At 52.5% G+C, this 27238-nt stretch overlaps 1 protein-coding gene across 1 annotated transcript in view; it reads right to left on the bottom strand.

Moving 5' to 3' along the window:
• Positions 1-24558, bottom strand: part of LHX4 (LIM homeobox 4) — a 41719-nt gene extending 17161 nt beyond the window's left edge. Inside the window, exons 1-2 of the mRNA XM_007096191.3 lie at positions 24483-24558; positions 8294-8465 (exon numbers count right to left, since the gene is read on the bottom strand). Coding sequence (XP_007096253.1) covers positions 8294-8465; positions 24483-24558 — 248 coding nt within the window. The remainder of the gene's footprint in view (positions 1-8293; positions 8466-24482) is intronic.
• Between the last annotated feature and the right edge of the window lie 2680 nt (positions 24559-27238).

Below are 27238 nucleotides of genomic sequence, written 5' to 3' on the forward strand. Positions count from 1 at the left end.
CTGTGCAGAGGAACCACCTGGGATGTCTGCTTACAACCGGAAGAGCCACCCCGACTCCTGACCCCGGGCCCAGCGTCCGCAGTTAGCAAGGCCCCCGAGCAGACCACTCAGAGAAGCCCCGTGTCACAGATGTCTCAGCACCCCTGTGGCATCTGCAGGTTGCTTGTTGATTCTTGAGTCCCCCAAGACCTAAGGACCCATTCTCAGTGGTGGTATGGCAGGGACATTCAGGGACGGAGGTCCCATCTGACTCCTCACGCCAGACTGACCTGCTGCGCTGACACGTCGCTCGGGCCACAGAGCCCAACTCTCATTCGCCTGTGGCTTGTCCTCAAGTGGGGCTCCCAGGGCCACAGAGTCAGAGCCACAAGCCAGACACTGGCTCTCGTGGGACCCTCCTGCGTGACCTGGGCCAGAGAACCAGCAGGAAATGAGGTGGAGCCGGATCACAGCGGCCAAGTGCTGGGCAGGGCATTTGGAGAGGCCTGGCAGGAAGAAGCTTCCAGCTGCACAGAGGGGAGCTGACAGGGGCTGAGAGGGGGCAGAGGCAGTGGGAATAGAAAGAGTTGGGAGCCCGTGACCGAATGCCTGGGGTGGAGATGAAGGAGAGGGCAGGTGGTTGAACCTTCAGCGAGGAGGAGACAGGGCCACCCCCCCCCCCCACTGGCTGGTGTGTTTTCCTGGGATGAAGAGGTGCCTCCACACGTCCCACCCCCGAGGAACCCAGACCCCTCTCTGCTTGGGGACCCGTTTCCACAGCTCAGATGCCATCTCACTCCCAGGTTGATTTGCAACCACTTGGCTCCAAACAGATTCCCCAAGGCCGAAAAGTCTCTGGGCTGCAGGCCCCACAGATGTCAGGAGGCCTTCGCCCCAGGCTGGGCAGGCGCAGCTGAACCGGGGCCTCTGGGGCGGGGAGACAATCCGCGGACTCATCACCGCCTGATATACGGCCTCGGGTCCCAGGGGGAGCTGCTCCGCTAAGTAATTGCTTCTGCCTTGATTACAGGCCTTCGCAAATGACTGTGGGCCTGGTCCCACCAGTGTGTTTGAATCTTACAAATGTCCACATGCACAGACACTATCTGGACCATCTGATCGTTACCTTAAAAGGTTTAATTTGCTTAGCGAGGGAATTAGACTATAAACTATTCAGAAATTATGGAAAGTCACACGTCAAAGAGACCCTCCCCCTGTGGGTTCCTTAAGCACATTTTGCTAGAATGTGTGTGTGTGTGTGTGTGTGTGTGTGTGTGAATGCATGCACATGTCCATGCGCGTGGAGGGCGGAGGCTAGCAGGTGTGTAGTTATCAGAAATAACACTGGCTCACAAGGACCTGGACCCAGACTGGACCAGCAATCAACCCCAGAACTGCAGTGGCCTCTTCCTGGGGCTACAAAGTAAAAGCTGGCTGGAGATGGCCACACAAGCACAGGCTGGTCTCCCCCGGCCCGAGCCGGGAACCCCACTCTGGGAAGAAAAGGCTGAAGGCTGCAGCCACACCCACAGAGCTCTGGACCACACAGGGAGGGATGGCGTCCCCTGGGGAGGGCTTGTGGTGGCTCTCACCTGCCCCCACACCACCAGGCAGACCGTTGTTCCAATCACCTGACCTGCCACTGGACACAGGCAGGTGGACACAAGTCCCACCCCGGAACCCCTGTCTTGTCTGCAGCCTTTTGTAGCCTCTGCCCCTACGAACCTCCTTCTTCCTTTCTCCTCCTTCCATATACATTCACCATCATGACTTCAATAAGAATACCCCCTAATAATGACGACTACAAAGCACTTCCTAAATCTTACTTCATCCTCAGGGTAATCCAGAAAAGTGGAGATGTGTGTTCCCATCCCTCTTTTGAGACGGGATGGTGAGGCTCAGAGATCAAATGCCCCCAGGTCACATAGAGTCCGCATTCAAACCCAAAGCGGGCCACTCTGTGAAGTCCACCTCGCAGAGAGGCTGAGCGGGACTTTGCCCATATTACCTGATTTCCTGCGGGCATCTGCCCTGCCTAGGGGCGGGGGCCCTGGTCACCAGAGTGATTGGGCCAAGGTCACTAGTGAAGACCAGGCTGGAGCCAGCAAAACCACCCTGCGTCCCGGCCAAACGCAGGGCATGCTGGAGCTGAAACAGGCTGTTCTGAACTGCAGGGATAAATCAGCATCTCCCGGGCTCCCAAGGACGCTGCTTACCTGCCCTTGGCCCGCAGCCTGCCTGGAGATTGGCTGGGGGAGGGGGCACTGTGAGGAACCAAAGCGCCTGGCCAAGCAGGGCAGTGGCCCACACAGCTCCCCACTGACAAGTCGTGAAGCGGCCTTCTATCCCACTGGGTCCCCACAAGTGACCATCTCTGCCCGCCAGGCAGGTGAAGGCCTCGGGGACAGAGAGACACCCCCAGAGACACAAGAAGTTTAGACAGGAACCCCCTGGAGTGGCAGTCACTCTCAGAATGCCTCCAACTCTTCCCCCAGGCTCCCTGCTGCGGGTATGAGCACAAAGCCCTGGTGGTCAGGGACACAAGCCTGGAATGTTCTCGAAAGTTGTGCTGCTCTCTCTTTGATTCCGTAGCCCTGTTTGTTTTCACACTGTGGTAATTGCTGGTTTGTTTCCCAAATCTTCACGTAAATCCCCACGGCATCTTCAGCCTGTGGTTTATTCCCAGCACAATGCAGTGTGCCCTCTGAGCTCTGCCAGGTTACCCTCATCTCCGCAGGACGTTAAATGTCACCTCAACAGGAAGGTCTCAAAGCTGAGGGCTGGGGGCGGGGAGGAGGGAGACCAGGAGAAGCCAGCCCAGGCCTAGCCCCGAGGGAGGGCTCTGACAGCCTGGCCCTCCAGGGCTGCAGGTCAAGTGGCCACACGTCGGGGCCAGAAACCCAGAGACACTGGTAAAGCAGCCAGCATCCTGCTAGACATGGTTTCCGTGCTATTTCCTTCCCATTTCACGACTCTGCGCTCCACAATGAGCGCCTTCTAACAGTAAGGCAGTGAGGTTCAGAAAGGCCCGGTCACTTGTTTACTGACAAACAGCTAGCACGAGACAGGACAGGAATCCAACCGAGCACCGTCTGGGTTCACTAAACCCCTCTGTTCATAAAATAACTCCTTTTTGTGAAATGCTCCTGTGTGCCAGGTCTTCTAAAGCATGCACCATTAACATTCCCATTTTTTCCTGAAGAGGACAGTGGAGTTCAGAGATGTTAAGGAACCTGCCCAAGGGCACCCAGTTCCTGGAGCAGAGAACCTGTGCTATTCACTGCACTTCAGAGTAAGAGAGCTGCCAAGCCCCTCCCAGGACCCAGTCAGTGATGAGGAGGGGACCCAGAAGCTCTACTCCCAGACTCCTGCCCTCCCCAGGCCCTAGTCTCTTTGCAAGGAGATGGGGACCCGGGATGTACGGGACACGCAGTCCAGAGAGGACTTGCTTAGCAAATACAACAGAAAGAGCCGTTGGCTCCTCAGCTTGTGATTCATTTGTAATAGCCTCAGAACCACTGCGTTTAGTCAACTCCGTGCCTCTCCTCTCGGTCTCAGACTTTTATTTCCTGTGGAGAAAGGCAGCCAAGGACCCAGGAGGCAAAAACAACAAGCAACAGCAAAGATCAGCCAATGTTACCGAGCAAGACAGAATTCAACAGCTCCAAGAGAAAAATGCAACAACCACAGAGTACAACCTTCCAACAATACTTCTTTCTTGGTCTGTGCACACATCAACATCGCCCTCTGCTGTCAGCCACCAGTATTATCACATCTCGTGGGCTGAAGGCTGATGGAAGGCTGACCTCACCCCACTTCTGAGGTATCACATGCCTGCGGCAGGGTACTCTTCACATGACAGTCTCCATTCGAAAACCTTCACGCAGGATAAAGGATACCCCTTGGAGTTACGCGAAGCAGTGGCCCTTCCCCTTGTTATGGGCAAAGAGATTTAAAATATTGATCCTGAAAATTAGAACCACAATGCTGATCAGTGAGGTCAGCGCCCCTCTGAGCAGGGCTATGGGGCAGGTATCTGAAAAGGACAGTGATTTTTCTTTCCTTTTTCTTTTTCTTCGAGGAGCATAGAGCAGAGAGTCTCCCTGGCTCCCACCAGGCCTCTTCCAAATCCCGCAGCTGAGAGCATCCTGAGGTCTGACAAGTGAATTCAAGCTCATGGCGCGGACCTTCCCTCTCACCAGGCTGCCGGAAGTGACTCTGGCGGCCTCCTGCGGGACAGGAAGGGGCTTGGGGCTCCGGGAACTGCTCTGCCCCTCCCGCCCTGCCTCGTATTCTCTCTCTGCTCACAGGTACCCTGTGCGCCATCTGAAAGCAGGTGCCTGGTGATGTTTAATGAACCATAATGAGGAGGGGACCACGGGCTCTGCAGCCAGGTTACAGCCTGAGCCCCAAGTGGGCAGTGGATCCCAAGACTCCGGCAGTGGGGTGGGAGAGGGGTGAAGCCAGTCTGACCCTGGAGGACTGACTCCCTCAGTGTCCTCGCCCCGCACTGTGACCTGCTATACCAAATTGCACCTGCGGCTGTGTCTTCCTGCACCGAACAGCCACAGTCCCCGAGAGCCGTGTGGGGCCTGACTGCCCGTGAATCCAAGTGTCTTCCCTGGGCGGCTTCAGAGTGGCCCAATCTTCAATCTCCATTATCAGCGGGGAGAATCACCTCAGCTTTTAACTTCTCTCCACACAGGGGGCCTGGGTGGCTCAGTTGGTTAAGCATCTGACTCTTGATTTCAGCCCAGGTCATGATCTCACAGTTGGTAGGATTGAGCCCTGTGTGGGGCTCTGCGCTGACAGCATGGAGCCTGCTTGGGATTCTGTCTCTCTCCCTCTCTCTCTCTACATCTCCCCCACTCACGTGTGCTCTCTTTCTCAAAATAAATAAATAAAACTTAAAAAAAAATTTTAATGTTTATTTATTTTTGAGAAAGAGAGAGACATCGTGTCAGCAGGGGAGGGGCAGAGCGAGAGGGAGACACAGAATCCAAAGCAGGCTCCAGACTCCAAGCTGTCAGCACAGAGCCCGACGCGGGGCCTGAACTCACCAACTGCGAGATCACGACCTGAGCCGAAGTTGGATGCTTAACCGACTGAGCCACCCAGGCACCCCAAATAAATAAAACTTAAAAACAAAAATAAATTTCTCTCCACGCAGCACTTCATCTCAGAATTAATGACCTGGATTCAGCACTGAATCTGTGGCCTGTTCCCCTACTTCACAAGAGGATCCAGCCCTGAGGGTGGGTCATTTTATGAAGCAGGGCAGTCCTATGGAGCCAGGAAAGTAACTACGACTGAATCATGGGCCTGTGCATTTCCCAGGCAGCCTGGGCCTCCAGGATTCACAGGACGTCATGTGAGGGACAGAAGAAACTGGTCACCAAGCATGCCGTAAATTCACTATGTGATCAAACCCAGTGATGGTCCGTAGACAAGGCCAGGTGCATATGCCGGGGACAGAAAAATAATACCTAATAAGTCTTTCCTCATGCCAACAAGAAAGATCAAACAGGCGCGGGAGGAGTGAGCAAAAACAAGGCAACTCAGGGTGCCCATCCGCTGAAGAGCTGGACTCACGGCCATGGAAGAATGGGGGAGACCTTCAGAGGATAGACATCATCCCTGGAGGATACAATAGCCAGGGTCAAGGCCTGCCTGGGAAAGGGGGCACCCTGCTGGGGGGCATTGGGAACCCAAGAAAGCAGTGAGGTAGGACTAGAAGAGAGGCAGGGTGAAAGGCTCTGATAGCACAATGCATCTGGAATGTTCTGTAGGCAGAGGGGGCCTTGCTGAAGGAGCTGGGGGCCGGGGTCAGTGGTGAGGTTGGATACCGGTGTGGTGGGGGGACATGTGGCCTCAAGGAAGTGGGAGGTGAGTTATGAGGTTACTGCTGAACAGTGCCCTGGAAGGATCCAAATGAGGGTCATGGCATGGGGAGGCCACAGAGGCAAGAGGTCAGTGCCCTGGCCTGAGCAAGTAACTGTCATTGTTATTTCTGGTCTTGGGCTTATGACTCATAGGCCTATGCTACTCCTCCCCTAGCCTGCACCCCAGGTCCCTTCTGAAGGGACCATCTTTCCTTATCACTACTTCTCCCAAGCCCGAACCTACACCTGAGCTGCGACCTCTTCCCTTTCCCAAACACTCAGAGCCAGCCAGTCAAGGTCAAGTTCCATACCCCAGACAGGCCCTCAAAGGAGCTTCTCTGGTGACAGAGTCCTGTGATGTGATCCTAATGGGTTTGCCTGCACCCCAGCCAGTGGTCTAGCTCGGGGACATCTCAGCACCTACCCTGTCCCCAGCTGGGCAAGAAGGCCATGCCCCTGGGGCGCCTGGGTGGCTCAGTCAGTTAAGCGTTGGACTTCGGCTCAGGTCATGAACTCGCAGTTTGTGAGTTCGAGCTCCGCGTCAGGCTCTGTGCTGACAGCTTGGAGCCTGCTTCGGATTCTGTGTCTCCCTCTCTCTCTGCCCCTCCTCCCCTCACACTGTCATTCTCTCTCAAAGTTAAATAAACATTTAAAAAAAAAAAAGGCCATGCCCGGGGAGCTCACTGAGGCTTCCCAAAGGTACATGGACAACCAGGAAGATGGTGCACAGAACTTGGAAGCAGGGACAGCTGACCCGACCCCAAGGCCAGGCCCCGCCTACTGTGTCCTCTTGCCTCTCCTTGCTCACACATTCACCTTCACAGGTGCACACAGGCACACAACGTTCACGCACACGAACACACACGTGATGAGATTCACTCCGTGCGGGGCCTGCAAGAGCCGTGGGGCTTGGCCGGGATGTCACTGAGAAATGAATAATGAATGACTCTGGTTGCCCGCGGGGAAGGATGTAGGAGGAGGGAGCAGAACTGTGTAAATGCCAGAATGAAGGAAGCAAGGCAAGGTTCAGAGGTGAGAGAGCAAAAGGAAGACTGGGAGGACAGAGAGCACGGAAAAGACCTAGAGGGAGAACCAGAGGCCCGGCCCTGAGTCGGAGCCATCAGGAATCTGTTGGATGTGCCTGCGCGCCTACTGCCCCTGCCCTCAGGCAGCATATAGGCACTGACATGAACACACAGGCACGTGTGAGTGCACATGCTCACACGCACACCAAGGGAGAGAGCGGTGCATTTTTGACCCAAGTGTGATGGCGACAATGAGTGTTGCCTTCTGAGCACAAGCCTTGGAGGAAGCCCCAGTAGAAACCAAGATCACCTTTAATGTGCTTTTCAACTCGTATTGGGCTAATGAAATTTGAGAATCCTCAGAAATTCAAATCACCTGTTCTCTGAAGTTCAACCTTGGCAGGATTTGGGAGAAACATGTCCTGGATCCAGGAGTGGCATTTGTCCTCATGTCCCCTCCCTTTGTGCAGAATACATGACCTCTGAAGGAGGCATGCCGCCCCTCTGAGGCTTGCTCATTTGTGCCAAGTGTTTCCAGGCTTTGATGAGCCTCCCCAGAAGCCCCGCCCCCCTCAGCGCACCCCCGTGGGCCACCCACCCTGGGCTCCGCGTCACCGATGGACACCTCCCTTCTCTTGTTGCTGGTCTTGCTGTCACCAGCTGGTCCAGGTGAGCTGAGGCACCAGCCTGAGTGCCCCGGGCAACGGGTTCCGGGAGAGAAGCCCCAGACGAAATGCCACAGAAGATAAATTCTAGAAGGTCTCCTCTCCATGACCAGCAGGATTTTTTCTGATGGATCCAACCCCAGAAGGAATTGAGGACAGTCTTAAAAGCTAACACTCAGGTGTCAGGTACTGTCCTACGGACTTTACACATATTGATCCATTCAAAGCTAATAACAGTGAGGTAGGAACTATGATCAGCAGCCACATTTTATAGATAAGTAACCAGAGGCAGAGAGAAGTTAGGTAAGTTGCCCAAGAGCACACAGCTAATAAGGGATTCAAACCCAGTCAAGGGTCTGGGCTCTTAACCGTCACATCAAACTGCCTCTTCATCATGTTTTCATTGAAAGCGATGACACTAACAGAGCCTGGCTTGACCCCGACCAGGAGCAACTCTTCCAAGCCTCTGGGGCCCCCAAGCAGCCACGAAGACTCCTCTAGATTCGAGGTGCAAAACTCAAAGCAGCCACCCTGAAAGTGGCAGGAATGATAGAGCCACGTGGCCCAAGAAACCAACACCAAGAAGGAGCATTCCCTTCAGGATTCGCCGGAATCCTTTGTCGGCCCCCCTTGCAGAAGTTTGGCTCCAGCCCTCTGCCAGCTCTCTCCCCCACCCCCAGCGGGGAGAGGCAGATACAGACCAGGGCATGGGAGGGAGGCTGCACCCTGGGTTCTGGCTTACTTGAAGAAGTCTTCCTTGCAGTAGACGCTCCCGGCCCTGGAGAAGCACCTGTCCGCCAGCTGCATCTGGCAGTCTGCACACTTGAGGCAAGAGCTGTGCCAGTGTCTGTCCAGGACCTTCAGGATGAACTTGTCCAGGATATGCTGGTTGCAGCCGGCACACTGAGGGATCTCTGTGGGGAGAGGAGAGAAAGGCAGAGTGAGCCTTCCACACAGCACGGCTAACCCGACCACCCTGTGTGGATGCCTTCCTGTTCTTCACGATTCATGTCCCACTGGAGGGAAAGGACAGAACCCAAACCCTTAGGGCTGCCACATATAATTGTGCAGGCTGTGCACTGCACAAAGGTCATTGGTCAACGAGGCACATGGGAACTGAAATCCAATGCACCCAGTGTTTCTTATTAGGAGGGGAGATCCTCCCGGGGCCAGAATAATGTTTCTTTTGCAGCTATGTATCCCAGCCGCCTAGCACAGTGCCTGGTACACACGAGTAGCTCCACAGATATGTATCACTACATAAATATTGGATCAAATCCTCTCTAAGAAGCTCACCTCGAAACAGTTCACCTGCTTCTCCCGTGCACTCCAAAATATCAACAAACCAAATCTCTCCGGAATCCTACATTCTTGATTCATATCATCTTTGTCGGTGTGATATAATTTAAAAGTATTAATGTAAGGGAACTGGCCTCAAAGCACAGGGGACAAAGTTTGAACACATCTATGTAGAAAGAAAGCTCTCTCAAGTTCTAAATCATTTGTGTCTCAAACCTGTAGACAGGCTATGGGGACACTCACTAAATGACATCACCGTGTCGACACACAAATGTCAGTGTTGGGCACGGTAACCCCCCAAGCCCAGTCTGTTCCCCTTTCTGGCCTCAGCAGCTACCAACATTTGCCTGAAAGTCAGACCCACTAGATGCCTTGCCCTTTGACTCCATTCTCACACCAAAATGCCCCACGGAAACTACAGGAACCACAATGAGACAGAGATGCATGGGTCTGGACATTTGCTACCTGTCCCAGGGCGTATGGCATTTTTTTCTATCTCTGAAGTTTTCCTCTTTGACAAAGAAAATGTTCAACCAACCAGCTACCAAGTTACTTACCAAACAGTTCTGATGTCCCCAGCAAGGTACTAAGCACACAGGACAGCAACAGGAATCTCCAGCAAATAAGGGGGGATGGGTAGGACACAGGGTGGGACCATGGATTCTGGAGCCAGCCTGCCTGAGTTTGAACCCTGGCTCTGCTTTTTTAACCTTCCACAAATTACTTGGCCTCTCTCTCTGCCCGGTTCTCTCATCTGTAACAAGGAGGGCCTGGGGGTGATGATGACAGCAGTCCCTGGGAGGATTGTTATGAAGAGTAAGTGAATCAATACTGTAGGACAGGGCCAGTATCCAGTAGGTGCTCAATAAAGGTTTGCTGTTACTAGGAGATAATTGCAGTAAGTGTGTGTTGTGTGTGGTGCTGCTGTGGCTGAAGGGAAGGAAAGTTAGGGACCCACGTTCATGCGCTTGATCTCATTGATCGAGAATCGCTGCACAGATGTCCCCACGCCCCTGTGGAGGCTCAGATTGTGTCCGCAAGACAGGTAGTGCTCCTCCCACTACAACGACACCCCTGCCTCTCTCCGGGACCATCAGGACTGGCCTCCCTGGAGCAGCAGGAAGAAGTCCAGGAGCAGGGGGCCTTAGCAGTGGAGACGTCTGGATAAGCAGAGAGGAGACTGAGGAGCGAGGGGTGCACGACCAGGGGCTCCGGCCGTGTGACAAGGCCAGCCTGCGAGGGGTGGGGGAGGGGGGACGACTCGTGCAAAGGCGCTCACGCAGCGCGCGGGCGCGGTTTCTCCTGCTCCCGCGTCGGCATTCGGAGCCGCCACAGCCGCCAAGCCAGGGGCTGGCGGAAGGCGGTGTGTGTGGAGGAGCACTGCTCTGGCACCATTTTGCACGCGAGGGGAGAGAAGACCGAGGCCCTCTCGCACGGAAGTGGCTCGCAGATCGGCAGGAACCCGTGCCCACCAGCCCGTCCCAGGTCCCAGACCGTGTGCAAACCGTCTGCCCGCTGAGCACCGCCGCCCGGGGCCATCGGGGACGCGGGGACACGGCCCGCTAGGGACATCTTTGTGTGAGCGAACGGCTGAGTCCGAGGGCCGGGTACCCCGCCGGTGCCCGCGATTGAACCCTAGGAGAACCCGGACGGAGAACCGTCCTCTGGGCGCGGGGAGTGCGCCCGCCGGCTCCCTCCCGCACCCCGCCCGGCTCCGGGGCCAGAGGGCGTCGATTCCCACCTAATTGTTGTCTGGCCTTGCCTCCAGGAAAGATACGGCTGTATTTCTCCTGCCGGCCGCAAATGCAGGGGGATGAGGGCGAGGATGTGTGCTCATAAAATTTATTTCGAGCTAGGTATCTACCGGGAGCCTTAATATGATGAGTATTCAAGAGAGAATACATTAAGGCTAATGTATGCAGGGAAGGGCGGGCAGGGGAGTTTTAGAGGCTTGGAAACGGAGACAACATCACGTTTAGGAACAACACTAAAAGCAGACAGACAAGCCATCTCAGCCTCCGGCTTGCATGGATGCTCCCTGCTGAGTCCATCTGTGCTGCCCACACTGGGGGTTCTCAGGGGCCTTCGGGCCAAACTGGGGTCCTCGAGTTTGGCAAAAATGTGAGGGCCAAACCAAGGTGATTTTTAAGTTAAAAAACAAAACAAAAACAAAAACAAAAAAAACGTCTCACACTGTATTCCAATGTAGATTTTGAGAGGGGAGTGGCATTTTTAAAAACAAAAGTAACCTAGAAATGATTTAAGAGATCCCTAATATACCAGTAATGGTAAAACCAGACATCAAGAGCCTGTCGTGAACTCTGCCAGGTCTTGGGTGTATATTACGTCAATAATCTGTACAAATTGGTGAGGAAGGTGTTGTTATCCCCATTTTACAGATGACAAAACTAAGCCTCAGAGAGGTGAAGCAAAGTGCCCCAAGTCCCACAATGGGGTAACGGGGATTTGAACCAGGAGCCTATGCTTAAGGTTGGCTAAACCCAACCTGAGAGCGGGAGGGATCTGGACATGCCTCACCTGGCTGGCTCTACCCTGTCATTTTATGGAGGGGAAATGGAGGCAGAGAGGTAGTCTCAAAGCTGCTCTGTGTCCAGTGACAAGGGAGTAGATGAGCCGCTGGCCTCTGTTGCTTCTTAACAATTGGGCAGATGGAAATGTTTGAGACATAGATTTAGATCCTTTGGACAGAGGATGCATGTGTTGTTTGGGACGGACACCGAATGCCCCGAGGGTGGGAAGTAGGAGCCCCTGTCCTGCTGATCCCCTCCACCCAGCTGCAAGGTGCCAGCTTGTTGATGGCATCTGTCAAGTTCAGATTCATCCCTGCCTGTGAGGGGGTGGAGACTTGTGAACTCAGATCCCACACTTCAGGTGACAGCACTCCATGTAATTATTTTGATTAGTGTGAAATGTAAGCTATCTAGAAATTTTTCTAGGAGCAACAACAAGAGCCTTTTTTAAAACCTACAATAAATTATTATTTTTAAATTCAGAGAGCCTGAACAGGACAGAGATTATGTAGGTCTCGTACCAGAAATTAAGTTGTAACCAAAATTTCCAAGGAGCCAGAAGATTTCCAAATCCCCAGTAAATTCGACGTACTTTTTATGCAGTGTTTGATATCACAAAATTCCACCTTCAAAACTGGTATTTAAGCAGGCCCTTGGAGTCACTAAGACAAAATTTAATCTATAAACTCAGTTCCTGATTATGAAGAGTCATCTCATTTTAAATGAAAATTTTTATCTTATCCACACGCAAGTGTTCTTTGGTGATGCTCTCTGCTGGGACTCTGCGGAGAGGAAGCTTGGTCACGCAAAGACAACAAAGCCCATGGAACAGCCAAGGAATCCGGGGAGATACTGGATCACACAGTACAATACACTCCCCATCGGCGAGGCCCAGAATCTTCTGTCAGTCCTACAGAGTGACATGGCCCAAAGCACAGACCTAAACACAGGTAGAGCAGCTGTATAGACAAGAAGGCTTGCCTTGACACACTTGCTCGCCATGCAGACACCTGCACCCACACTCACATAAACACATATGCACAGTCAGATATACACACATATTCGCACCTACTTAACAGTATACACACAGACACACATGACACAAACACACATATGCGTCCTAACACACATAGAGAAACACACACAACCAGAAATGAACAAAGATACACCCTGAGACATACACAAAGGCACTCACACATACCACATTCACATAGACGCACAGACATACACATCGTTGCATATACTTAGACACACACTTTTAACACACACACTCGCGGGTACACAAGCACACATACCCCACAGTACTTACACAGAGTCACACATACACATAAACCTGCACACACACGCTTCCTCACACACAGGCTGAGGCATCGCCGTCCTGGAAAAAAGCCAATTCTTCTGAAGTCGAGCTCTGTCTATGGAAAGGAAGCCATCTCTGAATAAGGGAGCTGTCCAACCTCGAGGCCGTGAGGAAAGCGGGCATTGAGTGATACAGGAAGCTAGGGCGAAGTAGAAACGTTTTGTTCAACTATTCTTTTAGAAAACTCTTGGGAGAATTTGAAAGTTTTCAGTTCTGCTTGGAGTTTAGATCTTCAAATCTTTGGGTCTGCCAAACTGTTTATAATAAATCCCAGATCACAGTCTGCTAGACCTGGGTTCAGATCGGAGTCTACCATATATATGATCTTGGACAAATTGTTTACAGTCTTTGAGCCCCAGTTTCCTGACCTGGAAAACAGAGATGATAACACAGTCTCTCAGGGTTGCTGTGTGATCACATCAGAGAATGAGTATAAAACACCTGGCCCCATAATACCATTGTCCAAGCTCAATGGCAGCTCCCTTTTCCATTCTCCCATGGCCAGTTGCCAACAAGATGAATTTATATACTTAAAGTACATTAAAATTATTTCATGTTTCATTATTTCTCAATATAATCTCCCCCTCCATCAATACCCTCCCCACACACAAAACACTCAAAACTCTCCTCCATCCCCTTAGTTCTAAAGCATCTGGAAGATGTATACCCCTTTCTAATCAACATAATCTCGGAGTATAAATAGCAGATAATGCAACATTACAAGGTTAAGTCTATTTGGCATAAAGAAATCTGGCAGACTCTTTTCTCCATAAAATGAGGGCAAATTTGCCAGACCTTGGTGCCCTCCCCATATGTCAATGGTGAGAACAGGGAGGCTAGGACCCCCCAACCAGCTGAGCTCACTCCACTTCTGCTGTAATGTATGCAGGTAAGAGTGGATTGAGTCCAAATTAACAACTGAGGATTTGAGTATTTTTCTTGGAGATACCTAAATGCCCAATGGAAAAGTGACTATTTCTTATTTGATAAGAAATGGCTAAAAACCTTTTCTTTGCCCATAACCTTAATCTACTTCTTCATGAAAGGAGCTTATAAAACCCGTAACATGATGCCCAGCCCTCAAATCACCTAAAGTCCTGTGGCATGGGCATGACGGGCTTATTTTCCAGAGTGGCCCATCCGAAGATGGATTCCATTTGAAATCCCCAAATTCCTCCATTAGTGAAGTTTTAGAAAACTGGGAAGTAGGGGAGGTCAGTCGAAAGGTCTGATGTGGTCTGTGGTGGACCAAATTGCCCCCCTACAACTCCCCCTCTCCATGACATATAAAAAGTACTGTGCATTTTTATTCCCCACTCACGTTTCTTCATTTCCAAGAAACTGCTCTCAAGGAACCAGGGGCCACCCTGAAACATTTTGGAGATGGTTTGCGTGTGTTTGTTTGATCGATTTTAATTCTTTGAAAAATGGTGTTTTCTACCTCTCATCATGAAAGAACAACAACATTTTTTCCACCAAAGAGACTAAGGCTAGAAAACCACACTTGACAATAACTTCTAAAATGTATTGAAGAAAGTGCATCTTTCCGGGAAAATGAATTGGAATTTCAGATAGTTCTATCGGAACCATAATGCTGATGAATATCTTAATATTTTAAAACTAAGTTATTGTGTGCTATTAGGAATAATGTTCATTTAACCATGCCCTCAGATCATGCCCCCAGATCAGATTAATATTTCTTAAAATTTGGACTTTGATGTTTCACCTTGGAGTCCCACGAGACTTTTTGACTGCCCTTTGGACAGAGTCCCTCTTTTTGTTTCACAATCTGACTTAACACCCTCATGCTCATGCCAAGGTGTCCCCGGCTTCTTTCAGGATAGGGGGCCAGCGTCTGTGGGAGACGCTTCTGGGGCTCCCGGTCCGCAGATCCCGGGACACTCCCAGTAGGCTCGGCCCCTCTTGGGACACCCAGGAGCACTCCAGCCAGTGAGGGCAGCACCATGTGCCAGTTGGGAACATCCTGGTCTTTAAGACTGCCCCAGCTCTGAACTTTGTCAAGTACTTGCAAATCTGCTTGCGCATTTACTCTTCCCAGAAACCCAGCAAAGTGAGCATCTACACTTGAAAGAGCTTCCCTAAAGGGACACAGTTGGGGACACAAACTGTGGGGACACAAACTGGAGCTAGAGGCTTCTTTTCGTCTGGGACAGGTTCTGGAGCTGACTGAAGACCAAGGCTTCTAACACAAAAGCCAGTGGCTTTCGCTCCAAACCCTTTTGCTCCAAACTCCAGAAGGGAGTGGTTTTGAGCTCATCTTAAATAACATTTGGCCGATATATGTTTCCAAAAATACATGATTTTGTTTATATTTGTTAAGTTTCTTTACTGACTTAAAACTGAAAAAAAGAAGCCAAATAGGACTTAAAGAAAACACACATACAAGTGAAATACTGTGCAAAAATATTGTTTTTCTTAGAATTCTCCATTCCTTCCCCACATATAAAGGGGAGAAAACAACAGTCAATGAATGGTAAACATTGCTGCCCATTATCAAAGGTTCCCAGAGTAAGAAGGAAGATGGTTTTAAAAAGGCAGGTTAGGGAAAGTCCGCTCTGTGGGGGCTTATTGATTTAGTCTGGGAGTGACTAATTCTAAAGTGTATCGACATATGACCACAGGACATACCAGGCATGGGACCATGCCTGCCAAAACTCAAGGCCAGCTTCTGGAATCTCCAACTCTAAGAATTCTAACAGTGGTAGAGTTAAAATTAAATTAATTAAAAGTTCTAGTACTGGATACACATTTCAAAAATAAAGCTTTTCAATTCAAAGTTGCCACCACCACCACTGACAGGAAAATCCTGTTTTCTGGTCCCAACTCCCCTTTTAAATCACCTGACAATTGTGGTGGAAGGAACCGAGGACTAATTCATCTATGCAGTCCACGAACAGGAGGTCCAGGATGCAGTTTTATATGACAAATCATGACTCTGTGTGTCTGGGCTCCCCCCCCCCCCCCCCGGTGTCCTGGCTCTTTATTTCCCATCCTCCTATTAAGGACAATTTGTTTTTACTGAACAATTTATAGCTTCCTTTTTTTTTTTTCATATTTTCCCCTATTCTGAACCCATGCATGTTAAAGAGACCATAACATAAATTTCCCAAATATTTTATACATTTCTTCATAACTTAGTAAGAATTATCTCATAAACAACACAACTGAAGCATAAAATTCCAATATTAATTCTTCAAAACTTAAGAAGCAAAGGTGCATTGGACATTGTAGTATTTTGTGATGGCAGTGAACTTAGAGCCACAACAATCCTGAGAAAACCTTAATAAAAAAAAAACCCTGGTATTGCATTTAAGGTAAATCATATTCTGTATTATAATTATATTTGCTTATATACTTAAAAAATACATCAACCTTCAAATGGGTCATCTCATTTCTAGTTTTTCCGTGTGTGTGTGTGTGTGTGTGTGTGTGTGTGGACAAATGACGAACAACTAGAAAAAAGTCAGAAAAGCTTTCTCATATCAGAAATGATCACACCTAATGTTTTTTCCCTCCGCTCCTCTTTCAAAATCCTTCCCCCACCCAGATCCTATTTGTTTCCTTTGGTGGTTTGGGGTCCCTTTGACTACCTCTTTTGTTCTTTTTCTGCTCAGGCAGCTCAGAAAACAGTAACCTCTTCAATATATAAACATCAGATTCAAGAAATATCCTGGAGACAATCTCGATGTTACCATTTTAAGGCTGAATGTGGATCACATTTTAATAGAAGGAGTCCTGTAGTAAATAAAATACATAATGTAGATATGTATCTGCAGGTGTGGGATTATGTTCTAAATTAGATATTGACACAGAAATAACATTCTTCAGTAGGATATTGGATATTCTCAGTAATTGCAAATAAAACAGAAAAAGCCCATTAAACCATGACTGGCAGTCTACGGAAACGCTGTAGGCACATCTCTATTTCCACTCTATCTTCACATTTAGTCATTGCTAAATCTCCACAATGTATTTTTCTGATGTCTCATTCCGGAGCGGTATTCCATATGTTTGGCAATCTCTCCCTCATAACAAGAAACTTTCAATTAATTTGGCTGCAAGTTTTGTCTCTGTTAAGCCATTCCCAGAACCAATCCCTTAACCCTCTAACATTATAATTAAAGTAAATTATACTTTAAAGGCATTTGGGGGTGAGATACCACAGTAAAACATCTGTGGCTAGCCCCAGACTGTCGGAGGGAGGGCAGAGGGGAGGGTGGGGAAATCTGAGAAAAGATATCCACCAAAATAACAACAGGATTTAGATTTGCCTCCCAAGATGATTTTCCAATCCGCCGTTCATACAGTTCACCCGAAGTACATTTTCCGAGGGAGAATCAATTCTAATTTTGCCAATTAAACCCAACCTGTCCACCTACTTCCAACAGTAGTGCCTCACAATGGTTGATGTGTGCTCCATTTTGATCAGGGCTCCTATAGAGCTTAGGACCTGAAAAAAGGTAAAATCTCATCTCACAGCAGACTCTGTTTCAGGTGACTTTTCCCTACCACAAACAACAATAGCCCAGCTGCAAGGAGGCTTTGGCTCTGGACCCAGAAACTACCCTGCCTCCAAACACTACGAAAAAGAAGGTAAGGGATCCCACCACCCTGCAGCCGGTCAGAGCGTCAACCCCCAATAAACCCCCTGTGCTGTGAATTCATGCGCGTACCAGAGACCTCACAAAAGAAGGAAGGAAGAACTGAGGAAGGGAAGAAAGGAAGAAGAGAAAGAGAATGAGAATGAAGGCAGACATGTAAGCCACGATGGGATTTTACTAAAAGCAGTAGACCCTGTTTGTTTGCTCACATCTGTGCCGTGGGCCTTGTTAACACTCATTCTAAGAGGGAAAAAAAGGCAGAAAATCATTACAAAAGTAAACTTGAACCCTTCCCCCTCCCGCCCCCACCATCTCCAACCCCAGTATCTGGTTCTACCACCGCAAACTGCTGGTCCAGTCCGTTTCCAACCTTGCTTCCCAAAGTAGGTGGTATTATTCCTTTCACCCTGTCAACAGCTAAACTGGCTCTGAGTTTCTATGCATTCCGAAGCTTCTCGGCTCTAATCCTGATAAATTTCCCTAAATGAAAGCAATGATACAAGGACCCTCCATCGAAGGCCACCAACCCTCCCCAACCGCAACTCTTCAATTTGGAGGAGACTAGTTTCCCAGCCAGAGAAATCCACCAAATATCCATCCTTGCTGACCAAAACAAGAGGCTCAAAGCAGTCTTTTTTAACAACCGGAGGGAAAGGTTAGTCCCTGTTAACTAATTTTCCATCCCTGGAGAATTGCAGGTGCAACCCTCCTCCCCTTCCTCCAGAGCTGCCTCCTCAGCAAGGGTGTCTCTCTGGGTTCTGTCTGCTAATGCGGTGCTAAGTACTCACTAATTGACTGTAGCACACAGTGAACGGGCATGAAATCCGAGGCAAATGGGAAGCTAGGACAATGGGAATATTAGGACTTGAGGCTGTCTACACCTGGTCAGCAGGGGTCAGCAGGTCAGTGTTCAGAACCTAAGACGCCCCCCGTGGGCCGTGTTTTGTCTACTCACTGGAAAGAAATTGTTTTGCCGGCTCCCTGCCTCCCTCGACCCCCACCTCACCTCCAGGAGGACTCGATTTTTAAAAAACGGACCGTGGTATTTTCAGGGCTGTAGGCGGTCTCCAAGCCGGCTTGAGGACTAGCGTTGGTCTAATCCCCAGAGCACTCAGACAACATTCTTGCCTTAACCCCCCGCTTTGTTTCTGGCGTGTCTAGAGGAAGGTACACCTAGCATTTGGTCTTCCTTCAACTTCCTGTAGTTCCCGGTTTTATCCCGTCCCGGCTTGGCTAATAATTCCTCTCCTTCCTGATTAGTTTCACCCTTCAGATCCCTTTAAAGGATATTCACTCTGCCGTCTAAAAAAACAAACAAAAAAAAGTCCCGTCCTGGATGAAGCCAACCTCTGAGGGCCCCAGACTGAAGCCGGCGCTGGGCTCCCGCCCGCCGCGGCTTCCGCCGAAAGGCAGGTGCAGCCCGCGGCCGGCGCCCTTGCGCCTTTCCCGACACACTGTGGCACCAACTACACCTCCAGGTCGAATTTAATTTACTTCATCAGCTGCCCAGGTAGAGGCCTCATCTCCCTTGAGCCCGCCACGTTTCGAGGGCTCGTCGAGGTCCGCTAAGTGCTGGGAACAGGGCCCGGAGCCGAGGCTCGAAGGCGGGCACGGCGCTCTGGGTGCCCGGACCTCGCGGACCCGCTGGCTGCCTCCAGGATCCGTGCTGGAGGAGCCGCTCCCCAAATAGGAAAAAAAAAAAAAAAAAAAAAAAAAAAAAAAAAAAAAAAAAAAAAAAAAAAAATCCTTTCCAAGGATTAAAGTCCTGGAAAGGCTTGAGCCGCTGGAGTTGGAGTTTAGTTTTGTCTTCCCAAATGCTTGCTGAGAAATGAGTATGGGGAGAAAGAAGTTTCGGGCGTCCCTCGGCTGGGCACGCAGTCGACGCTCCCGCCTACCGCGCCTTTCCCCGCGGGCAGTCCTGCCACCGCTCCAAAGGGGAGCGGGAACCGGGTCGCGGGCTTGGCCAGTCCCGGCTCGCTCCGGCCAGCTCAGGATAGTCAACCGAGAAACGGACCCGGCAAGGTGGGATAGTGAAAGGGCCAAGGCGCGGGAACGCCGAATGAGGCGCGCAGTGGAGACAGAGGTCGTCCGCCCCTTGCCCCCTTCGCAGCCACGGCCTCTGTCTCGGGCTGCGGGACGTGGCGCGCGCAAAGCTGGCTCCCCCAGAAAGGCCGTCCTGTCCGCACTGGCTTCCACTAGCAAGCCCTCCAACATCCAGGGCAAGCGTCGGGTGAGCGCACAGCACCCGCAGGTGCGCGGCAAACGCCTGTTGAAGGAATGTATCGCCAGTTTCCTGGGCCACCCAGGCTTGCGCCTACCCGCGGGGCGGAGGAGCTCTGCCCTGGTCGCGCCGGGGTCACGCAGGTCGCGCTCCCAGACCCGAGGACGCCGCTCCCGCCCAGCCCCGCCTGGCGCTGGTTTTCCACGAGCCCGCACTGCGGCCAAGCGAGGAAACAACTCGAGTTAGGTCCTGCTGCCTCTTCTGAGTCCCGACTTCCCATCTTCCCCGGACACTGGGGACCGCTCATTGCAGACCTTCGCCCCTCACCCGCCCTGGCTGCCCGCTCCTTGTCCGGGTGAAATCGTTAATTCCGATCCCTGAGCGCACTGGGGTCGCGCGCTGCCAAGGAGGGCTCCCCTCCGCCTTCACTGTCCTCTCTGATCCAGACGGTGGAACGCGGGAGGCCAGAGCCCAATCGCCCCTCGGGTGTCCTCGGCCACCCGCCTCCGAAAACGAGGCGCCGCCGTGGTCACCCGGCTTTCTCCAAATTCCCTTCTGGGCGGTGCGAAGCTCTGGCCCGAGGCTGGGGTGGGATCCCCGGGGTTAGGGAATCTGAATCCCCAACCCGTAAAGGCCTGAATCTGCCGGCGGGGACAGCCACCCGTCTGACCTTTAAAAGTTGGCTCGCGCCTGACAATATTTTTCTGACGCGGGGAAGGAGATTTGTGGTGCCCGGGGCTGCTGTCTGAATTTCTGTATCGGAATCTGAATCAATCAATATCTCTCTGTCTCTCCATATATGTAATACATGGAGATATATATCATATAATAAATTTTTTTCTTCTTTTTCTTTCCGGCACCACCAGGGAAGGCAGGACTGGAAAGAAGCTCGAATCGCTGCTCCAGAGTTTGAAAGAACTCCTGGCCCCGGGGAAAGGAGTCCATTCCTTCCCTTAAGAAATGGACTGCAAAGAAGAGAGGTTCGGGGGCGGGGATTCTGACTCGATCGGTGCTGCAAGATTTCCCCCCACGCGCCCTGGAAGGGAAGAAAGGGTGGTGGGGCGTCCTAGAGAAGTTCTTCACCCAGATCCTACCAAATACAAAAGCAAATACCCTTTTCCCACAGCTTCGGGATTCGCAAGAGCTGCAAGAAGTAGATATTTTAGGAGACAAGGGTGGGATGGGGGATGTCCCAGACATGTTACCCATCTATCACTCCGCGCCTGGACCGGGAGGATTTCCCCTTCCTCCCGCCCGGGTGGGCCAGCTCTCCAGTCAGCAATCCGGGGGCCGTCGGGGGCCGTTGTCCTTTCGCTCGGTGCCCTGGGAGACTGTGTGGGAAACAGGCCCAAACCGAAGGCAAGGGGTGGATAAAACGCCACCTCCCTGTATGTCCCTTACTGTTCCGCGGCGTCTTGGCGTGCAAGAGGGGCCAGCAGGGCCCGGATGCGTGTGGAAACCGATGATTTCAGGGAGCAGACAGGTTCGGAGGAAGATCGGGAGGCGATCACCGCATCCAATGCTGCCCACCCCCCCACCCACGCCCTGGGTCGGGAGCTGTGAGAATTCAGACCTTGGTGTTCTACAGCCCGGAGGGAGGGGGAAGACCTTGGCATTAGCAGTTTGTGCCCAGAATTCCTGAGAGACCCGCGACCCTAATTGTGGGTCAAGTAGCTGGGATCCGCTAGCTTAGAACAGGGTCCCTTTCTGAACCTATCCACCTGGCTGGGGGAGGGGGGGAACACCCAAATTTTTCAAAAGGGCCCTCCGGACACTGCTGGATGTGACCTGGGCCGTGCTGGACGTGACCTCGAGGGTGCAGCCTCCTACTAACAGCCCAGCTGCCACCCAGAGTAAGGAGAGGGGGGGTTGAGTTCCTTAGAAAACACTGACCCCAGAGGCAGAAGCCGGGATGCACGGCAACTCGGGGAAGATTTAAGGTGGTGGGGCTCCACTTCTCTACCCCAGGTCACTCTGGGATCACTCCCTGACTCCTCTCGCTCCATTCTTCCCGAGCTTTCTTGCCCCACGCTGATGCCCCTCAATCAGATGAAGATCCTCAAGCACCTCTCGAAAAGTCTGAGCCTGGCGTGGGCCCCATTGGGCTGCCCGTCGCTGTCGAATTGGCGATGCTCTTACCAGCCCTGTAACCCCAGCTCAGGGAAGCAGGAGGGGGTCAACCACACTAACAAGTCCGCCCAGGACGGAGGGTGGGGGGGGGTCGGGCAAAGAGCAAGCAAGGAGGCCAAGAGAGAATTTCTTACACTACTTGGTAATGTTTTCCATAAGGGAGTGTAACTCAGCCAAGCCCAAAAGAATATTCCAACTACAGGTGAAGCAAACTGGATTCAAATCCCTAAAACGCCCCTATGAGGCCAGGGCACCAGAAGGACCCAGGTTGGGGGATCCCCACATGTGTGCTCTGAAGTGCTCCATCTATGGTGGCTCAGAGTGAAGAAATGAATATGTGTCTGTGTATGTCCGGCTGGGGGTGGGGGGACAACTCAAACCTTCCAGTTGTGGGGTTGGAACAACCCTTGCGGGAGAGCCTTTCTGTTCTCTCCTCTCCCCCACGGTTTAAACACTCACAGACCTGGGATGACCCTTCTCCCCTGAGGCCCAAGGACATGCCCCCAACCCCCACCCCACCCGGAGTTCTTAGGCCAGTGGGCCTCCTGCCCCATAAAAGAGAATGGCGGTGTCTGTGTGTGTGAGGGGACCACGCCCCACCTATGCCCAGTTCCCAGCACCAACAGCTTAATGGCCAGAAGCCGCATCTGCTGGAAGCGGGTATGTTCCATGCACATCCCCAAAGGAAAAAAGAAAAAAAAGCTGGACTCCTAAATCTTCCTGGATTGGGCCCCTCATTTTTGACCATTGCCCCCTGCAACCCAGACCACAGAACCAGGACAAGACAAAAGGAAGGGCAGACCAACCTCTCCTGGTTGGGCATTGCCTCTGCTGGGTGCAGGGGACCAGAGTCCCATTCTGCCTCACAGAGTTTTCTATGGTTGGAACCCCAACTCGAGCCCTGGTGAACTGTAGCTCTGAAAGCAAGCTCTAGGCATTTTAGGAAATTGAGTTTTTGAGGTGGAAATCAAAGTTGTCTCTGAGTAAGTGAGACAATCTAAGAGTGTGCGCGGAGCATCCTGGAAAAAGGCTGTCAGAGCAGTCTCCCCCCACCCTTCCTTCTTCGCGGTCCTGACAGTCCACCTAAGGACCACAACTATTAAAGCACAGACTTACCAGGTAACAAGGACATGAGTCACACACACGCCTTCTGCCCACTCACACACTCCCCTCATTCACGCAGAGCTACAGTCGGCTTAAGGACTTGGAGCTCCTTTGCCAGCTTCTGTGTTTCTGTTTGTGCAGGGGCTGAGAACCCACTCCTTGCCCGTGGTGGGGTGGGGGCAGCAAGGGCAGCAGCGAACCCCCAATGTCTTCTACAGATACATCTAGGTCAGCAGTAAACTTCCCAAGACGCGGTGCCGACGTGGAACTGTTTGCCAACAGTTGACAGGAAAAGACAATGGATAACTGCAGGATATAGCCAAAAAACAACCTAAATCGGTTTGGGCGAAGCTATCCCCTTCTAGTTCCTTCTCAAAAACTTCCCAGGGAAGCCTAGGACGTACGCTCGCCACCCTGCCCTTTGAGGCATGGTCCAAGCAGAATCCCTGCGGTGGAGAGCTAGGGCGCAGGAGGGCGCAGCCGTGCGCCCTAGTTCGTAGGTAGACACCATTATTTTATTTACTTAAAATAAACCTCGAGAACGTAGCTACCGCTCCACTAAAGAAATCGCGGGCGGAAGCAAAGCCCCTTGGCAAACGGAGTGAAGGAACCTTTCCCTCTCCACGGTGCCCAGGGGTGTTACGCAGAGCCCTCCAACCTGCAGAGCAGGACTCGCTAGGAGCCCGCCGTGCGCGCGCGATACCCCGGGAACTGCTCCGACCTCTGCACATATTCTCCGTCGAAGATTCCGTTTGGGAGTGAGGGACATAGATAGCTTCCCTCCGGGAAAATGCGTGAGCCCGCAAACCCAAACACACACAGAGAGACCTGGGGATAAACACGCCCCGAGCTCCCTCGGTCTTGCTAGTTTCGGGCGCGGTAAAGAAAGTGGGTGGGCGAGCAAAGCGCCCAAACACCTAGTCTCTCCGCTTCCGAGTCTAAGCCATCCTGAGATTGTGTCCTCGTGTGCTCAAAGGCTGTGCGCAAAGACGAGTTCACAACTTCGTCCCGGTGCTTCTCCCTCCCCTGCATTCCTCGGCTAGCTGGAACATGGCGAGTCGACTTCACTGGGAGCAGGCAATCCCCGGCGGCGCAGGCTGCAGGCGCCGCCGGCAGCAGCGGCTGAGGACGCACCAGGCGCGCACGCCCAGCGCGCGGGGACAGAGCGTGTGGCCTGGGCTTCTGCGCCGCCAGCCCCGGGGGCGGGGGACGCGCTCTCCAACTTCCCGCCAGCTGGGGTGAAGTTGTACAGGCGGTACTTCGAGCTTTGACCGTCACCCCGGGAAGGAGGATGATTTACAGAGACCACCCCAGCCCTCAGGCCTGGCCTTCAGCTCCTTCCCATGGAGTCCCCAAACAGCACTCTCCCAGCGCTCCTAGAAAAGCAATGGGCTGGAGATGCGAGATTCGGTACCCACGGCTGGCCTCGAGCACTATCGGGGGGCTTTCACTTTCGGCCCCAAAAGCCAAGAGCCAGGCCCTTTAAACGCACTCTGGCCAGTGCCCCTGCCCTGTGACCGCCTCTGCACCGGGGCCGGCGGCCCCTCGCCCCGCCCGGCCCCTCCAGTCCAGGCTACACGCAGCGTCCGACCCGCCCCGTACCGGCCAAGCCTGCTGGCTGTCTTGTTATCAAATTAAATCCGCGAGAAAGGGGGGTGTCTTACGTTGCATCGGCACACCAAGCATCTCCGGGAGCCCCTTGACAGCCCCCTCCGCGGGGACAGCTGCGCTCTGCATCATCTTGGAGCGAGAGCCAGGGAGTCGCAGTCTACGGAGATCTCTCTCGCTTAAGCTGGATTCAGAAATTTGAAAATAATAATACAAAACCCAACCAGGCCGCCGAAGTCACGGTGGAAGCCAGACCCTCCGCCTCTCCGGGAGGATTCCACAGGCTGGCTGGCCCCCTCCCCCCGCCAGTCCTCAGTCTGTTTCAAATCCCTTTGATCTCGCTCTCCGGGGTAGGTGCACATCCCGGGTTGAGGAGACGCTGTTGCTGCAGCTCTGGCTTTTTTCCCCTCCTCCTTCCCCCGCCCGCTGCTCTCCCCCTCCCCCTCCACCCTTCGCGTGCCGGCCGCCCGGGAGGCCGCGGTCACCCAGGCATTTTGATTCATTCACACTGCAGGAACGGCCGTGACGTCGCTTTCCGCAGGGAGGCCCGCCCTTCAGCCAATCCCCACACCCGGCAATGGGCCGCGGACCCGGGCCGGAGTGGGGGTCCCGGCGCCCCGAGTGTAGAGGGCAGGGCAGGGGGCGGGGCCGCATAGAACGGGGCGGGGCCTCGCGGGCCCTTCCCCCCTCCCCCCCCCCCCCCCCACGTCCGCGCCTGGCCGTGCGGGCTCGCTCCCTGGGTATAAATACTGCGGCGGGTTCGGCCGCGGCAGCAGGTGGTCCTGGACGGCTGCGCCCAGGGCTTGTGGGTTTCCGCGGGTCTGGCGGGGAACCGGACCCGGCCTGAGGCTTGTGTCCCCACTGCCCCTCCATTCGGACTAAAGGATGGGGAAAGGCGGGGCAGACCCTCCGAAGGCCCGGGCCGCACGCAGTCTTCCGCTCGCGCGCTATCGGTCCGGGGTTTCTCTCCGCCCGGGACTCTATCCTCCTCCTCCTTCTCTTCTCCTCTGGCCAATTCCTTTCCCGCCGGCACTTCCCAGCCCTTGCTCTCTCTCCCCCGCGTCTGGCTGAGGTTGGGCCAGGGACAGCCCGTACTTGGCCAGGAAGGCTCGAGTCACGCAGCGGGCAGCGGCGGGCGGGGGAAGGCGGCCGGGGGCTGTGCGCGGAGGTGGCCGGGCGCGGACCCCCGGTGCGCGCCCCCGCTCACCGCGGCCTGCCGCGGGGAGTCCGCTGTCCTTCTCGGCCCCGTCGGGTCCCCGCACCTTTCTGGCTGCCTGGCTTCGGGCGCCGCTCTGGCCACGCCGGCTCAGCTGGGTCCTGTTCTCGGTCCCCAGAGACCCCTCTGTCTCGCCGGCTGCAACCGCGGGCGATTTGAACAATTCTCGACCTCGTGCGTGCAGGGCGGCGACGCGCACACGGACACCCGGGCTAACCAGCGAGGGAGCATGTTTGGCTTGTCGTTTTTACAAGGCACACATGCACACTTAAAATTCTCAACGCACGTTCCTGGTGGAAGTAAAACAGAAGGCCCACCACTGGGGCAGGTGACCGCTGAGGTTCTCTGGTGCTTCACCACATGCTCGACGCCACTTGGCTGCATGCGTGGGAAGCCCACCTCCCTTGCCACGGGACCCCGAGGCCCTACGGATCCCACCCTCGCGACACCCCCATCCTGAATTTCGTTCCAGAGGTGTAGACAGATGTGCCCTCTCAGCCTAGTCAAGTCCGGCTAGGGTGGGAAAGGGGACCGGGTGCCCTCTCCAAACCTTCAGAGCGTCCACTGCTTTTTCTCCTGGCGTTGTCCCTAAACAAGGGACCCCAGGGTTGGTGAGGGACGAACAAGAAGGTGGGGGAGGAGGGCATGGCCATCTGCGCTTAGAATTTGTCTTCAGTGAAGTCACAGTGACTTTCATGTGTCCTGGTACTGGGTTGGCATCATCTCTTGCCCTGTTGACCTGCGAGGTGACTCCTCTTGCACACTGGAGTCAATGTGCAAGAAAAAAAGCAAAAAACCGGTGACATTTTAAGTGCTTATGAAAAAAAATTTTTTTTTACCAACATGTAACTAGTAAACACGAGAAAATGCCAGTCCCGTTAGCCATCAAAGACATGCAAATCAAAATATCATAGTACATTCTTCAGTTTTGTGTGTTAAACGACCAGCTGGGGTGGGAGGAATCCTAGAATTTGGGTGCTGGTGAAAGTGCTTCGAAGCTGGTATTCTCACAAATACTGCTGGGTGCTAATAAACTCTTAAATCCGTTAGGAAAGCAATTCGTCAGTAGCATCAACCCCCCTAGTTTTTTTCACACGCTGTTGCTCATAGAATTCCACTTGTGAGTGTTTACTCCATGGAAATAATCTAAAATGTGAAGCGGAAGCTTTCATACGTGAATATGCTTATTACAACATTATGGTTTGGAGGAAAAAAAAAAAAACCTCTGCTATCCAACAAAAGAAAAAATGGTTTAGTGAAGTAGATTAAATTTGCTTGGTAATATGTTATACAATTATTGAAACTAATTATGAAATCTAGCAACATGGGAATGCTTGTGACATACTAAATGTTTAAAAAGAATGATGCACTATTAGAAGTCTTCCAAAATGTTAGAGATAAAAGTGGTGATAATACACATCGTTGGCTAGAGGGTGGGGAAATTAGAAAACAGTTTTCTGGTGGGGGTGCACTGAGGAACAATGTCTTCTGAGGGCACTTTGGCAATATATTTTATAGCCTAAAAATGTGATGGATTTGACCCAATCCATATAGAAATTTAGCCACAGAAAGTAATCAAGAATGTTTGTAAAGAGT

This window comes from Panthera tigris, chromosome F3 (assembly GCF_018350195.1).
Source record: "Panthera tigris isolate Pti1 chromosome F3, P.tigris_Pti1_mat1.1, whole genome shotgun sequence".
NCBI lineage: Eukaryota > Metazoa > Chordata > Mammalia > Carnivora > Felidae > Panthera > Panthera tigris.